Source organism: Phoxinus phoxinus (assembly GCF_949152265.1).
Source record: "Phoxinus phoxinus genome assembly, chromosome: 9".
In the NCBI taxonomy this organism is placed as follows: Eukaryota; Metazoa; Chordata; class Actinopteri; order Cypriniformes; family Leuciscidae; genus Phoxinus; species Phoxinus phoxinus.
In genome coordinates, this window is record NC_136884.1 from 38,110,398 (window position 1) to 38,127,118 (window position 16,721).

The 16,721-nt window shown below is 42.0% G+C and overlaps 1 protein-coding gene across 2 annotated transcripts; it reads left to right on the plus strand.

The window, feature by feature from the left end:
* Positions 1-465: 465 nt before the first annotated feature.
* Positions 466-12,891, plus strand: LOC307003603 (uncharacterized protein). Of its 2 annotated transcripts, none has more exons than XM_079622262.1 (3): positions 466-544; positions 1,031-1,158; positions 9,459-12,891. In XM_079622262.1, the coding sequence occupies exons 2-3, from the start codon at positions 1,071-1,073 to the stop codon at positions 11,876-11,878; spliced, it is 2,508 nt and encodes an 835-aa protein (XP_079478388.1). In that variant the 5' UTR covers positions 466-544; positions 1,031-1,070; the 3' UTR covers positions 11,879-12,891. The 2 variants fall into 2 exon arrangements, with proteins under 2 accessions (XP_079478388.1, XP_079478387.1); XM_079622261.1 differs by having other exon boundaries at positions 537-746.
* Positions 12,892-16,721: the final 3,830 nt, after the last annotated feature.

Sequence of the window (16,721 nt, forward strand, 5' to 3'; positions counted from 1 at the left end):
CGGTCCTGTCCTAAGATGGCCGCCGTGTGACGTTGTCGACCCGACAACATTGGCTCTCAGCGCCGGTAAGCCATCTAGCCTTTATACATGTCTATGGGTCCGCTAGCCAATGGCGGCGCCCGGGGAGGCTTCAGTTTCCGGCGGATGGATTACCCGCTTGGACAAATCAGAGGAAACTTAGAAAACGAATATTCCAGCTGTTTATTAATTTTTCTACCTCAGAACAAAAAAAAAAAAAATCAAGCTGAATTCTTGTTTTTCGTTTTTTTGGAAAAAAATTAAAAGCGAAAAAGGAACAGTTTTCTAATTTTTCTACTTTCAATATTAATTAAATGGGAAAAAACGACTGAATGAATGATACACGGATTTGCAAGGCAATAGCTATTTTTATTTGAGAGAGTACAGAGAGATGAAGCAGGAGTCATCAGTTCATCTATAAAACGAGTAAGGGTGGGTGGTTAAAATGGGAGAGAAAAATAAGGACTTTTATGTTGCTCTGGTGTGTGACGTCATAATCCTGCGCCTCACTCCAGAGTGAAGAAAGGTTAGTCGTTTTTTACTTGTTTACTGTGTTGTAGTCGAGACAACGCGTTCTCTGTGTGTAATAGTTTTCAGAAACGGTGTAAAATGCATTACTGGATTTAACACTGCAGTGCTTTATCTAAGGCTAATGCTGGTATTATTGTGTTCAGTAACGTTACAGCTCACCCGCACATGAACGCGTCTCACATCGGGAATCAGTTTCGGTAAACATTAACAGTTATGGAGAACTGAACAGACGATTTACTGAGAAAACACACACACACACACTAACGTGGAATGACTGACACTATAGCTTTCACAAACACTTTCATTAGCGTCTAATCGATTTACCGAACATTAAATACAGGTCTAAATATTAATGTTCAGTATAAATACATATAACAAACAAATACTTTACAAATCAGGCCATTATTGTTCTGACTCCTGAACTAGAGCCGATGAAGGTTCAGAGATACTTTAACTGTGTGTATTTTGTCCAAACACACAGAGCAGCTCCCGCTGAAGCGACGGAGATCGGGCGAGCAGAGATGGCGTTCATTAAAGAGGAGAGAGAAGAAGAAGAGGAGATCGCAGAAGCGTTCAGAGTGAGGCATGAGGAAGCGGAGGCACAAACGGGTCAGTGTCACTCTTTCTGCAGGGCTGGGGTTCACACAGTTCCCCTTCACACATCTTCTGGACTGGGAACAGTCGGAGCGAGACGGATATTATTAATAATACATATCCATGACTTGACCATTTTTGTCCTTCACTTAAAACACAATGCTAGTACATTTTCACGTTTCTTCCGTCCAGTGATGATTTGGAAAGGAAACGTCTAATCTGACTATAGCAATGAATGAAACTGTACCTGCGTGGGAACGGGCAATTAAATAATAACACACAGATTGTTTTCCCATTGCATTGCGCTACTTTTCCATCGTTTTTAATGTGAACATCACCCATTGGGTGGAAAAATCCTGATTATGGCAGAAGACTAAAATTTACTGTTTAATGTTATTTTTAGTATTATTTTGTACTAACTCAAACAGTGGAATATTTCCATTTTACTAGAGGTCGACCGATTCGTCGGTTTTGCCGATATATATCGTAGCGATAGTTGATTGGTGGAACTATCGTTATCGGGACAAATCTACAGTTATAGCTGCATAAATGTCCTGCACGCTCACTGAAGCGCTAAACTAACCAAAAAGAAAGCTTCAAGCCCAGAAGTTTCCAAGCAACACAGCAGTAATGACTTTATGAACTTCTTCACTTATAAGATCGATAATATCAGGGACAAAATTATAACTATGCAACCGTCTAATACAGTATCGCATCAGGAAGTGCATTGTAGTCTCCCTGAGGGAAAATTTGATTCATTCATTGCTATAGGAGAGGAAGAATTTTGCAAACTCGTCAAATCATCTAAATCAGTGCTTCTCAAACTTTGTACACCAAGTACCACCTCAGAACATATTTGGCTCTCCAAGTACCACCATAATGACCAATATGAAAATACAGTGGCGTAGTAGCCGAACTATCCAGCTACAGTTATGCACAGCTCAAAAATGAGGCAGTTTCATTTATAATAAGAATATTTATTATTGTCAGCCACTTTAAACATTGTAACAACACAGTTTGAATATTAACACTGCACTGTGCTGCTTACATACAGGGAAATAAAAAACTTTAATAATTATTAAATTCAAATGTATTGCACCTAAAAGTGAAATAAAAACTGTACTGTACTTGAAATATTAAGTTAAAAAAAGTACTGTACTTAATAATAAAAAATAAAAAACGCAGGATGTGTATTCATATTTAACATTTTTACACGTACATTTAAAATATTCTGTCTGACCCCCGTGAGTTCTTCAAGGCGACCGTCATTTAGAACTTATGACTTTATTGTTTCCATGGTGACGCGTCATTGCTTGTCACGTGACACCGCAGCCACACTAGCGCTGAATGACTGATAATCTGCTTTTATTTCCTTTTTTATTCAAAATATTCACAAATGTGTTAGCTATGGCATGAACATCTGATATTCTGATTGTCAAAAATTTGCAAGTGGACGTGTTTTGTTGTTTAAACGCCTTTATAACGATCGCGTTAGTTGAGCTATATGCGCCACCATGTTGGTTTGTGCCACTGTTCAGAGAATCGGATCTGTTGGATTTACAACATGAATTTATAGCCTGGTTCTACCAGACTCTCCTACATTTCATTCGTACAGAGAGTCTGGCCTCTCTCCATTGACAAGCATTAACTTCCTTGAAGGCGGGTCCTCTGTAGAAGTTCAAAACTATTGGATCTGCCCAGAGCCACTCTGGATCTGCCATAACCAATCGCTGACGTTTGGTTGTGACGTAGTATGACCTATAAAGCTCTGGCTCAGCAGCGCCAGCCAACTGCGAAAGCACAGTTGAATTCAGCAGCTGATGATCACGTGATGCACTGACCGCTCTAGTCACCCCGGTGTAATCGCACACTCCAGGGACCAGCCAACCAGGCTAGGCCATTATAACTGTCATGAATATTTGTCTTGACCTCAACTACAGTGGTACAAATTTAATTTGTCATTAAAATGTTATAATGGCCTCATGACAGCCAATGTCAAAACCAACCACATGACAGTCTAATGTAATGTTAACCTATAAAGCTAAGGGGTTTCTGAAGTTTGATAATTAATCTGCTATGTCATGTTTATGGCATATTTATGACAGGTTGTGTTGTCTTAGTAAGTTGTCATGACAAAGACCCTGACAGGTTATGATGTATTGGTTTATGTCAAGTTGTCATAACAAAGACATCTCAAACAATGTAATATTTACATAAAAAATGTCATAATTGAGCGACTGTTGTCATAATGGCAGTTGTCATAAACATGCATAAACCCTCCTTCATATTCATGTCATGATCATGAATGTGTCGTGTCAGTCTTATGCACTACAAGCAGGGTCCGAAATTAACACCCGCCAAGCGCCAAATGCGGGTAGATTTTCCATTTGGCGAGTAAATCTCAAAAGGCTATCCGCCACACTGGCGGGTGAATGTTCATACCAAAATAGTAATGTAACAAAATGTTTGTCCCGCCATAGTCATATCTGATCGGTGAGTAGCCGAATGTAGACGAACTGCTGCGCGTGTGACAGGGCGCATGTTTAACTGAAGACCGAGCAGAGAAAGAGAGCGAGCCCCGGTCGCGCACGTGCGCTCTCTCTCTCTCAGTGGAGCCAGGCGAGAGTATAAAGGCTTCACCGTCTCCTAAGCGCTGTCTTCAGCATCCCACAATCTTCAGCTAATTAACACCCGCCAAGCGCCAAATGCTGGTAGATTTTCCGTTTAGCGAGTAAATAATAAAATAAAATGTTCGGACACTCGGGAGGTCGTGAGATATTGCACACGTTACGAGTCAGTTAAACTGATAATCGCGTCAAAGCAGCTGGTACACGGCACGACTGTCCGGCGGCAATCACGTAAGCTTTCGCGCTAAACACAAGAGACCGGAGTTTTCAATGTTGCAGGCAATAGCTTCAGATAGAAAATGACAGAAATGTGTGCGCAAATGAACAGTAGCCATTCCTTTCAACATGAGAGAGAGAGAGAGAGAGAGAGAGAGAGAGAGAGAGAGAGAGAGAGAGAGAGAGAGATAGATAGAGTGTGTGTGTGTGTGTGTGTGTGTGTGTGTGTGTGTGTGTAAAAAAATAAATAAAAAATGTTTGTTATAGCCTAAATTTCAAATTTTGCTCTGGACAATTTTTTATGTTTGTATTCAACATAATACCTTATTATCTCAATTAAATGTACTGAAATTAATGTATATGTGACACAAAAAGGCTGTTTATTATTTTGGCCGGTAAAAAATATGCTTGGCTGGTGGATTTTTTCATCTACCAGTCCCCGTGGCAGGTGAGCCAAAAAGTTAATTTCGGACCCTGACTACAAGTAAAGTGTTACTGGGTTTTCTCTTAGAACAGTGTCGTGTTAGCGGCCCATCATTTAATAACTAATGATCTTTGCAACGGAAGTCAATCAATCAAAACTAACTTTAGCTGGACATTAACTTTATTCTAGAGCTGCTGTAAAGCCCAAACTGTAAAGCTGCTTTGAAACAATCTATATTTTTAAAAGCGCTATCTAAATCAAGGTGACATGAGATTTGGACTCCAAGGAACGTGACCAGTTTATGACATGAAACCGTTCACCCAACCAAGCTTTGAAACACGGAGAGTCTGAAGATTTCCAGTGTAAAAGTTTTTTTTTTTTTTTGCAAGAGTCATGCGCATCAATAGTTGATGAGAGTTTGGACGAGTGTTTAATGTCTCGGAAGATTAGGGAATTGCAAGAGCGTGGTCTGGCTTAACCTCCTTTTGAAAAACCTTTGGGGAAAAAAGTCCTAAAGTCCTTAGCCCAGGCTTCTTTTATATTATTGAAACCAAATGTCTAGAGCTTGGATTTACCAAAAAGTTTTCAGGAAACACAGGACGAGATGTAATGCATCCTTTAAGTGCAAGCGCGTACCGGGAGAATGTACTTGACCTTGGCAGAGTATTTGTCACAGTGGAGTTTTCGGGTGGGCATCCTCCCTTGATGGGTGATCCGAGGGACACATCGTCAGTAGTACACCTCAGGCTTCATTGGATGTTTCGGCCATTATAACTAGACATCCTCGGTTGAGGAAGGCCCTACGGGGGTGATCAAGTCCCCGCAGTGCATCCCCCCAATCACCCAATCAAGCTGGAGCCCAGCAAGAGTTGTCTCTTCATCCACAGCCACTGGCTGCTTCTCTCAGCTGCCTCTGACATTGCTGTGATGGCCTGGCGCAGGCTCTGGCCTCTGATTCCCAGGTCTCCAAGCAGTCTGGTGGTAGACACTGCCACAAACCCCCTGCACCCCACCTCCACTGGACGGACTTCAGTTTTCCATCCGCGATCTTGTGCTTCAGCAGCTAGCTCAGCATAGCGTAGTTGTTTCCTCCACCACCAATTTCCTCTGTTCTAGTGCCGTGGCTGTATTCCAGGTTGGTAGCCTAGTTGTTAGCCCAAGGCCTCCCCTTCCCTGCTGGACATGTCCCATTATGTCCGCAAGTCTGAGAGCGGCTGCTGCCTCCTCCACCGCACTGGCTGGTCTCCATTTGCTTGGTTTGTCAATAAATTGTGGAATAACTGAATAACTGTTTGAACATAATGTCTCGCTTGTAGCATAATGCTACATAATGTAAAATAATTGCATAATGCTGATTGCAATTGATTAAAATATGCAAGTTTACCATCTATTTAAAGATACCCAAAAGACATCAGGCCTTTGCTTTTCCAATAATAGTTTAGCTACACATTTGATTATTCTATTAAACTTTTTACTCTTAATGTACTCGTTCATTCGGGTGTCACACAGGGTCCTCGCACCAGCCGTTAGTTTTTATGCAGGATCACAAACTCGCCAGTCTGATCGATAACCAGAGGTTATGGCTAAAGCCATTAACCAATGCTGCCCATGCTTGCTATTGTTAAAAGGTACCCATTTAGCCCCCTACAGGCGCCTATATAACAACCTATAATGCAATCATATTACAGTATTTTTCACAAATAAAGTAATTGTTTATTAAAAATATATAAATATGTGAATAAAAAGGAAGTAAACAGTGTAACAGGGCACTCAGTAATCTGGTCATTTGTGCGCACTGGTAATCATATTTGTTCAAATAAAGACAAGGTAACGCTAATTTTACATACAGCACACAGTGAAAACGATATAAATATGACACAGTGGGCAATTGGATATAGCACATTATCTTAAAATTAAGGATTTAAAGTTTTTTGATCGCATCTACTGTTCGCATTCACTCACTTCGCACGGACCGTCACTCGCAGTAACACGTTTATGCCGGCTACAAATGCACACTTCACAAGATATCACAGCTGCATTCGATTAAATCTGCAAGGTTTGTGAAATTAAATGTTTATTAGATATTCAGAGATTTGTTTAAATGTAGATGCACATTTGCTGAATGTTGACAGTAAATGAGAAAGTATTTTGGCCTGATTGTTTGCCTTTTCTGTGACAAATAATATAAAAGCAAACTTTTTCGCATACCACTTTCTTTGTTTACCAGTTCTGTCTAACAAAGATCTGCCTTGGTGATATATCGGTCGACCACTACTCGAATGGATACTTTGACAATTTTCAATCTGGTTTCCGATCACATCACAGCACAGAGACAGCGCTCATAAAGATAATTAACGATATTCGCTTAAATACTGATACAGGCAAATGATCAGTGCTGGTACTACTCGACCTCAGTGTTGCATTTGACACTGTCGATCACAACGTACTTCTTGACAGGCTGGAAAACTGGGTGGGGCTTTCTGGGATAGTCCTAAAATGGTTCAGGTCATACTTAGAAGCGAGAGGTTATTATGTGAGTATAGGAGACCATACGTCTGAGTGGACATCCATGACATGCGGAGTTCCTCAAGGCTCAATTCTTGCGCCACTCCTATTCAACCTGTACATGCTTTCAATGAGCCAAATAATGAGAAAGAACCAAATCTCTTACCACAGCTATGCAGACGACACACAGATCTACTTAGCCCTATCGCCTAACGATTACAGCCCCATTGACTCCCGGTTCCAATGCATTGATGAAGTAAACAGTTGGATGTGCCAAAACTTTCTTCAGTTAAACAAAGACAAAACTGAAGTCATTGCGTTTGGAAACAAAGATGAAGTTCTCAAGGTGAATGCATACCTTCACTCTAGAGGTCAAACAACTAAAAATCAGGTCAGGAATCTTGGTGTGTCTCTAGAGTCAGACCTTAGCTTCAGTAGTCATGTCAAAGCAATAACTAAATCAGCATACTATCATCTGAAAAATATTGCAAGAATTAGATGCTTTGTTTCCAGTCAAGACTTAGAGAAACTTGTGCATGCTTTCATCACCAGCAGAGTGGATTATTCTAATGGACTCCTCACTGGCCTTCCAAAAGACCATAAGACAGTTGCAGCTCGTACAGAACGCTGCCGCCAGGATCCTGAGCAGAACCAGAAAATATGAACACATCACACCAGTCCTCAGGTCTTTACACTGGCTCCCAGTCACATTTAGGATTGATTTTAAAGTATTATTAATGGTATATAAATCATTTAATGGCCTAGGTCCTCAATACATTGCAGATATGCTCACTGAATATAAACCCAACAGATCACTCAGATCATTAGGATCACATCAACTAGAAATACCAAGGGTTCACTCAAAGCACGGAGAGTCCGCTTTTAGCTATTATGCAGCCGCAGCTTAACCAGCTTCCAGAAGAGATCAGGTGTGCTCCTACAGTAGCCACATTCAAATCCAGACTCAAAACACATCTGTTTAGCTGTGCGTTTAATGAATGAGCACTGTGCCTCAGACTGTTTGCACTGTATTTTATTTCCTTTTTATTCTAAACTGTTCTTAGATCTTTTGATTATTTCTTTGTAAAGCACTTTGAATTACCATTGAGTATGAAATGTGCTATATAAATAAACTTGCCTTGCCTAATCATTTAACTATAACAACTTGAATAAGGCTGGTACCATACAAGTGAATTTTGCATAATAGACCCCCATTCCTTATCTTTCTCCAGTTGGAACTGTCTCTTATAAGTCTGGCTAGCACCATCTGATAGGTTCTCAATCTCTGCCAGTTATGGTCCTGAGTGTTGATTTGGGCCTCCCGTGGAATTCTGCTTCTTGGACAGTTTTGATCAAATCATTGTAGTCTAATTTGCTCCATGTTCCTTCAGATAGGGGTAGCTGCAGCTCGGAGTAATGGGCGTGCCGAAAGATGAATTGCCACAACAGAAACCACCCCTAACCCTACCCCCATACCCTAACCCAGACAGCTTTCTTGACTAAAAATAAAGACCTTTCTCCATGCCCCTAACTTTTGGCAAACCTCCACCTTTTGCCACACCCATTGCTCCAACCTGCATATGCCCACACTTGGTACTGTTTGGAACAAACTCGGTTTACTGGTTTGAAATGAAACCTTTTAACCTTTTGTAAGACATTGTACTTTATTTTTAATACACCTTTTTTGCCCCAAAACATTGACATACACATGGAACTTACTTACTTTGACTGGTTTTCTGTATAACATTTTAAATTTTGAGGGTTTCTAAACCCTCAAACTGTAATGACAACCCACTCATCGTTCTCTCCTGGATGCATATTCTAATCAGTGCAGCATGAAATCATTTAGAAATTTCAGCAACCCTTTATAATAGCTTTGAATAATGTATTACTTTTTTTGACCTTTTTTCCAAAGATGACAGAGTAAGTTCATATCGCTCCAAGAATGCAAGTAATCACAATGGTGCCTCCATTGACCCACAGGGGTTAAGCAAATATATTTGTTGCTTATTTGCTTTATGACATGCAAAACTGGCCTCAAATATCTGTAGCCAACAAAATTAGCACATGGACTGAATGAAAGTGCACATTCATTCTTGAATGAATTTGAATGCACTTCTAGAACAGCAGAGATCAATTATTTTCTCTGTTTACCGCTGATCACAAAGCAGCGCTGCACTTATAAATGCAGATTTTTTTTAGCCAGTTGACCAGTGCATCTTTATTTCAAAGCATAGTAGTTATAGAACAGGGGTGTCCAATCCTGTTCCTGGAGGGCCTCTCTCCTGCAAAGTTTACCTCTAACCCCAGTTAAACACACCTTAACCAGCTGATCAATGTCTTCTGACAACTTTAGAAACTTCCAGGCAGGTGTATTGGGCCAAGTTGTAGCTAAACATTGTAGGACACGGACCCTCAAGAGCAGGTTTGAACAACCCTGGTATATAGGATCTAGAATAGACGTTGATGGTTTTGATGTCTGTTGCCATTAATGCCATTAAACTGGGGTTAACATTTTGTTTTTCTTTCTTTTTTCACCTTAGACCTAATGGCACTGAAAGAGGAGAGGGAAGTACTCAATGAAATTGAAGAGGAATATCAGTATGAGAATCTTCTTGATTTCATAACTGGAGAAAAATATTTTAGTTCACAGCCTGAAAAGACTTCCATGCGAAAAACAGCAAGTTATTTAACTTGTTTTAAGTTGGGAAAGAATTTCAATCGACATGGAAAACCAAAAGTCATGAGAACTGGAAAGAGGCAATTCACCTGCCATCAATGTGAAATAAGTTTCACTCTAAAAGGAAGCTGGAACAGGCACATGAGAATTCACACCGGAGAAAAGCCTTACACATGCCACCAATGTGGAGAGAGTTTTGCTCTACATAGAAACCTTAAAATCCATATGAGAATTCACAACGGAGAGAAGCCTTACTCCTGCCTTCAGTGTGGAAAGAGTTTTAGTAATCAGGGAAGCCTTAAAGTCCACATGAGAATTCACACTGGAGAGAAGCCTTACACATGCCCTCAGTGTGGAAAGAGTTTCGCTCAAAAAGTACGCTTTGAAGCCCACATAAGAATTCACACCGGAGAGAAGCCGTTTACCTGCCAACAGTGTGGAAAGAGTTTTAATCAACATCGAACCTGGACAGACCACATGAGAATTCACACTGGAGAGAAGCCTTTCACCTGCCAACAGTGTGGAAGAAGTTTCACACAAAAAGGAACCTTTAACAGGCATATGAGAGTTCACACCGGAGAAAAGCCTTACACCTGCCAACAGTGTGGAAAGAGTTTCTGTCAACTTCGAACCATAAAGAACCACATGAGAGTTCACACCGGAGAAAAGCCGTTCACCTGCCAACAGTGTGGAAAGAGTTTCTGTCAACTTCGAACCATAAAGAACCACATGAGAATTCACACTGGAGAAAAGCCTTTCACCTGCCAACAGTGTGGAAAGAGTTTCTATCAGCATCGAACCTTAAAAAACCACATGAGAGTTCACACTGGAGAGAGCCTTTTTACCTGCCAACAGTGTGGAAAAAGTTTCAACAGAAAAGGAAGCCTTAATGTCCACATGAGAATTCACACTGGAGAAAACCCTTACACATGCCCTCAGTGTGGACAGAGTTTCACTCAAAAAGTACGCTTTGAAGCCCACATAAGAATTCACACAGGAGAGAAGCCATTCACCTGCCAACAGTGTGGAAAGAGTTTCAGTCAACATCAAACTTTGAAAGACCACATGAGAGTTCACACTGGAGAGAAGCCTTTCACCTGCCAACAGTGTGGAAAGAGTTTCAATCAAAATCGAACCTGGAAAGACCACATGAGAATTCACACAGGGGAGAAACCTTTCACCTGCCAACAGTGTGGAAGAAGTTTCACACAAAAAGGAACCTTTAACAGGCACATGAGAGTTCACACCGGAGAAAAGCCTTACACCTGCCAACAGTGTGGAAAGAGTTTCTGTCAACGACGATCCATAAAGAACCACATGAGAGTTCACACTGGAGAAAAGCCTTACACCTGCCAACAGTGTGGAAAGAGTTTCTATCAACCTCAAACCATAAAGAACCACATGAGAATTCACACTGGAGAGAAGCATTACACCTGCCAACAGTGTGGAAAGAGTTTCTATCAACATCGAACCTTAAAAAACCACATGAGAGTTCACACTGGAGAGAAGCCTTTCACCTGCCAACTGTGTGGAAAGAGTTTCACTCAAAAAGTACACTTTGAAGCCCACATGAGAGTTCACACTGGAGAGAAGCCGTTCACCTGCCAACAGTGTGGAAAGAGTTTCTATCAACGTCAAACCTTAGAAAACCATACAAGAATTCACACTGGAGAGAAGCCGTTCACCTGCCAACGGTGTGGAAAAAGTTTCATTCAAAAAGGAACCTTTAACAGGCATATGAGAGTTCACACCGAAGAAAAGCCTTACACCTGCCAACAGTGTGGAAAGAGTTTCTGTGAACGTCAAACCATAAGAGACCACATGAGAATTCACACTGGAGAGAAGCCTTTCCCCTGCCAACAGTGTGGAAAGAGTTTCAATCATGATAGAAACTTGAAAGCCCACATGAGAGTTCACACTGGAGAGAAGCCTTACACCTGCCTTCCGTGTGGAAAGAGTTTCAGTAGTCAAAGGAACCTTGAAGTCCACATAAGAATTCACACCGGAGAAAAGCCTTTCACCTGCCAACAGTGTGGAAAGAGTTTCGGTCAACATCGAACCTGGACAGACCACATGAGAATTCACACTGGAGAGAAGCCTTTCACCTGCCAACAGTGTGGAAGAAGTTTCACTCAAAAAGGAACCTTTAACAGGCATATGAGAGTTCACACCGGAGAAAAGCCTTACACCTGCCAACACTGTGGAAAGAGTTTCTGTCAACTTAGAACCATAAAGAACCACATGAGAGTTCACACCGGAGAGAAGCCGTTCACCTGCCAATAGTGTACAAAAAACCTTATAAGACCACATGAGAGTATACACGGGTGAGAAGCGATTTCACTTGCCTTCAGTGTGGATAGTTTCAGTAATCAGAGAAACCTTGAAGTCTACATGAATTCACACCGGAGAGAAGTTTCACTCAAAAGGGAACCTTTAACAGGCATATGAGACTTCACACCAGAGAGAGAGAGAAGCTGTTGACCTGCCAATAGTGTACAAAAAGAGTTTTGATTAATGTTAAACCTTATGAGACCACACAAGAATTCATACTGGAGAGAAGCTGTCAACATATGAGATATTAACATGAGAATCCACACCGGAGAAAAGCCTTAAGACCGGTCATCAGTGTTGTGAGAGTTTGGCCCAACATGGAAACCTTCATGGAAAACTAACTTTAGCTGGACAATAACTTTATTCTACAGCTGCTGTAAAACAATCTATATTGTTAAAAGCGCTATATAAATGAAGGTGACTTGACTTCAAGTCCACACGAGAATTCATACTGAAGAGAGTCTCTTCACCTGCCAACTGTTTCAACCAAAAAGGTCACATTAACCCTCTGGAGTCCGAGGAGGTTTTTGGGCCCTGGAGGAGTTTTGTCGTGCCCTGAAATTTGTGCTTATTTCAGTTACTTTTAATTTAACTGTTACAATAATGTGTGCAGCATGTGTGTAAAAGTTTATCTTTGGCTACATTCACACTGTGAGCATTAATGCTAAAAAAAATTGTATAGCTGTTCAATGTGGCCAATATCAGATTTCCAGTGTGAACAGATCATGGTTCTGAACTGACCTGCATGCGCAAAAGATCGATACAAACGGGGTTGCCAGGTTTTCACAACAAAATCCACCCAATTGCTTCTCAAAACTAGCCCAATCGCTTTCCGGGTTGGGGAAACCACGTACTTGGCAACACTGGAAGACGTCATACGGAGGACATTAACACTAGAACTACCAAGGCAGTCATTTTTTAATTTTGCAATGATTCTGCTTTGTTGAAATAAAACCCATTTCACTAAAGAACCCTGACTTTTCTTAAATGTTTGTATATTTTATTTTAAGATTATTTTATGAAAATTACAAAACACAAAAGAATTCTGAGTATTCTACCTTGGATGGCCATAACGGTCAAATCGACTGTATGCATTACAGACGGTGTATCATTTCAGTGTTTGCTACTTATTCCTGCCGTTGAAGGTACACATCACTGTTGCCTAGCAACTTTTCAAAGGGGCTGTAACCCCTATTGTATACAATAATTCTCTTTAGAAAGTATTAGGGTTATAGGTCTGGGAACAGGGAACAAGACACTGCGTCGATGACGCTTTGGGGAATGCCTCTGCGTTAACTGGTGCTTGAAACGCTTATCCAATCACTGCAATCGTATTGACCAGCGACAGCCTATGATGTCACTACTAGTGTGACCCAGAATTATATAAGGGTCTTGATGACACACAACTTGTGCGTTTACTGTTTGGGCTCAGAGCAAGCACGATCAGTTCTTGAAGGAACTGGTTGTTCCAACTATGAGCGTTTCCCTTGCGAAAACTCCTCCTTCGTCTGCCCTCTTCTCGAGGGACAGGCATCTGTGCCAGGCGATTCATGGAGTTTGAGAGACGTGGTAATCTCTCACGCCCCTCTGAGCTGCCAGATTAAGTGTTGTCACTTAACATCCTCTGATCCAGCAGCGAGTGCTCTGCTGGCACCCAGCCCAAGCTAATGAGGGTGAAGAGGGTGTACAACCCGAACCCTCACAGCCACCCTGCCCCGTGTTTGTTGAATTGTTGAGTGTTATGGAACGTGCTTCAGCGAGGCTTCAGCTGCTGTAGGAGTGTGTGAGGGAAGAGACAGCTTGGGACAGACTTGACGAACAGTTTCTTTCCAGCCATAATGCTCCAGCTCCCGTGAGCCTTCCATTCCTGCCCGATCTACACAATGAGATCGAAAAGGCATGGAAGAACCTGTGTTCAGTGCGCATCCATCGCCATCAGCGGACGAACTACGCTGATGTTGAGGGGATGCGCGAACACGGGTATGTGTCGATGCCCCAACTGACCATCTCGCAGCTGGAGAGGCACCGACACTGGGTGCTCCAGCCCTGCCTTTAAAGCCACCAAAAATGACATCACACTTAAGTGGCAGGGCATACGCGGCGGTGGGTCTGGCTGGTGATGCTTTGCACACAATGGCTGTGTTGTAAGCATACCAGGCTGAACGATTTGGACCAAGGTCGGGGTTTTTCCCTTGATGCACTGGAAACAAGCTGCACTGCATCACCGATTTAGCTCTCCGGGCCACCAAACAAACAGAGCTGCGATCAGGGCGCTCGATGGCGGAGATGGTGGCCAGGGAAAGGCATCTGTGGTTGAATTTGGATGACATCGGGGAGAAAGAAAAAAGCCTTTCTTCTTGTTGCACCAGTGTCGCCTTCTGAACTTTTCGGCACCTCCGTCGAGGCTGTGATGGGAAAGTTCAGAGAGGCGTAGGGGCGCTCGGCTGCATTTAAATCTTGCATAACACTGCGGCCCGAATTTGCACACTTCCTACACCCCAGGCACTTCTTGCATCAGCCTGAGGCAGAACCTATGATGAGTGAATCCTTCAATTTGGAACCCTTCTGTAGGTCTGGCGTCGTGTTTGGTAGTAATTGTACTGTCTGGTCAATACTTATCAGGTTGAGCATAGTGTTCAAGAATCTATCTGAGGATTGCTCTGTATGAATACTTAACTCCCTAAGTCTGGTCGGAAGGTCGAAGGACTCTCACGAGGCCTCCCTGTTAGATCAGCCCTAGAGCTGGAGGTGCTCCCCTTATTAGGGTCCTTTTAGAGTGCCCAGCCTCCACAGGGCTCTAAAGCACTGTGTAGATCCAGGATCGAGTAGAGTTATTCCCCTCGTTTGCAGAGGGTTAGAAAGCGCTATGCTTAGTTCTACTCTCCAGGATCCCTGTCTCTATGATCTGGTCTGTGAGCGATTACTGCCACTATCTGTAGTCCTCCCTGTCGGATGCCTCCACAAGTGAGGCAAAATATGTAAGAGACTTTGTTTAGGAAACAGACAGGTTGTTGGCAAGACTAGGTCAGTACATTAGACCAGGTCAGTCTCCCTGGTGGCATGTGGGATTGACTTTATGTCCCCCTCAGAAAGTGACGGGACGGGACTCCTTTGGAAAAGCCATATTCCCTCAAAGGAACCCCTTCCACGGAAGCTGTTGGTTCCAAGCCTGTGAGGAGCCTTGGTAGGCCTTCATTGAATTAGAGGTCTCTTTGAGGCTTATAGCTTGGGCAGTGGCCGTAGGGAATACTGTCACTGTATGTGACCCGGAGGGGGGATTTTTTGGCATCTCGGTGAAACTGCCATTTTCTGATGTTTTTGTCACAGCCATAATTGGCATGCACAACCCTCAGGATGGTATATCGTTCCCCATAGCGTCATCAACGCAGTTCCCTTTCGAAAGGGAACATCTCAGGTTACGACTGAAACCTTTGTTCCCTGAGAACAAGGAATGAGACACTGCGTCTTTAGCCATGCCTCGGAGATGCCTGCTAAACAGTCCCTTCAGACAATAGGTGGATGACGTGTTCTCTAGGCACCCCTTTTATACTTCCGGGTCGCACTAGTAATGACTTCATAGGCTGTCGCCGGCAAATAGAATTGGCGTGATTGGATAAGCATTTCAGGCACCGGTTCACGCTGAGACGTTCCCCGCAGCGTCATCGATTTTCTTATATCATTATTCCTCCCGAATGGAAGGCTATGGCATCCCTACCAACGGAACATAGAAAAATTATGAAATTTGACACATTTGTAATGATGATAATGAATAGTAATCTGACCAATTTTGGAGTCTCTAGGACCAACTCTATAAGACCAGTTAAAAAACTCACAATTTACAGTCATTAGTTCCGGCCAACAGGAAGTCAGATATTTTGGTTTGAATGTGGATTTTCTTTTTGAAAATAAGTCTCTGGGTTTTTAAGTACTCCTCCTGGGGGTTTTTAAGTACTCCTCCTGGGGATTCATGCAATCGCCACAAAACTCGGTCACCATCAAACAAAGACACTGAAGATGCTAAATTGCAAATGATTATAGGATATCTCAAACGGTGTTGCAATGCGGAGGGATTGAGTTTTTTTCCTAAACTCCTAACACATTTGAGTTTATTTTTCAATCAATGTAGTATGTGTACCTTAAAATATCTGTTTGAGGACAAGAAATTAAAACAAATTTAATATTTAAAATAACCAGAAGGCGGCAGTATAGGCTTATTTCAAAAAAAGGATTGGATAAATTCTTCAGAACAGCATTTTAAAGATCAAACTTCTTGATAAGAAAAGTGTTTTCAGACATGGTTAGTTATTTGGATATAAACATATAAACTTAAGACATAATAACTTTTTCAGTTTAGTTTTATTTTTTTTAAATGTTGCATATTCTGTCTCTCTCTCTCTTTCTCTCTCTGCGCATGCGTGAGCTTGAGTGTCTGCTGAGTGAGTCGAGTGTGTTCTTTCACGGGTTTTACTCCGTGTATTGTCACAAAGCACTGAAAGTAGTATTCGTGGTTTAGGGGAGTTGGTTTGGCAGTGTTTCCTCTACATTCATTCAGCCGTGGTGGGCCGCCACACCAAAAATCCTCCCGCCACGGCTGCAGCTTCTCAGTGAGCTCCGATATTGTGCATACTATTGCGTTATTGTTAAGCGGCATAAAAAACATGTAAAGTACCATAACGTTTTTGTGCACTATATTCCAAGACTTCTAAAGTCATTCGATAGCATAATGTGAGGTAAAAAATAATATTTAAGTCGTTAGTTAAAGTTAATGGAAACTCATCTCTCCTCAGTCATTCTC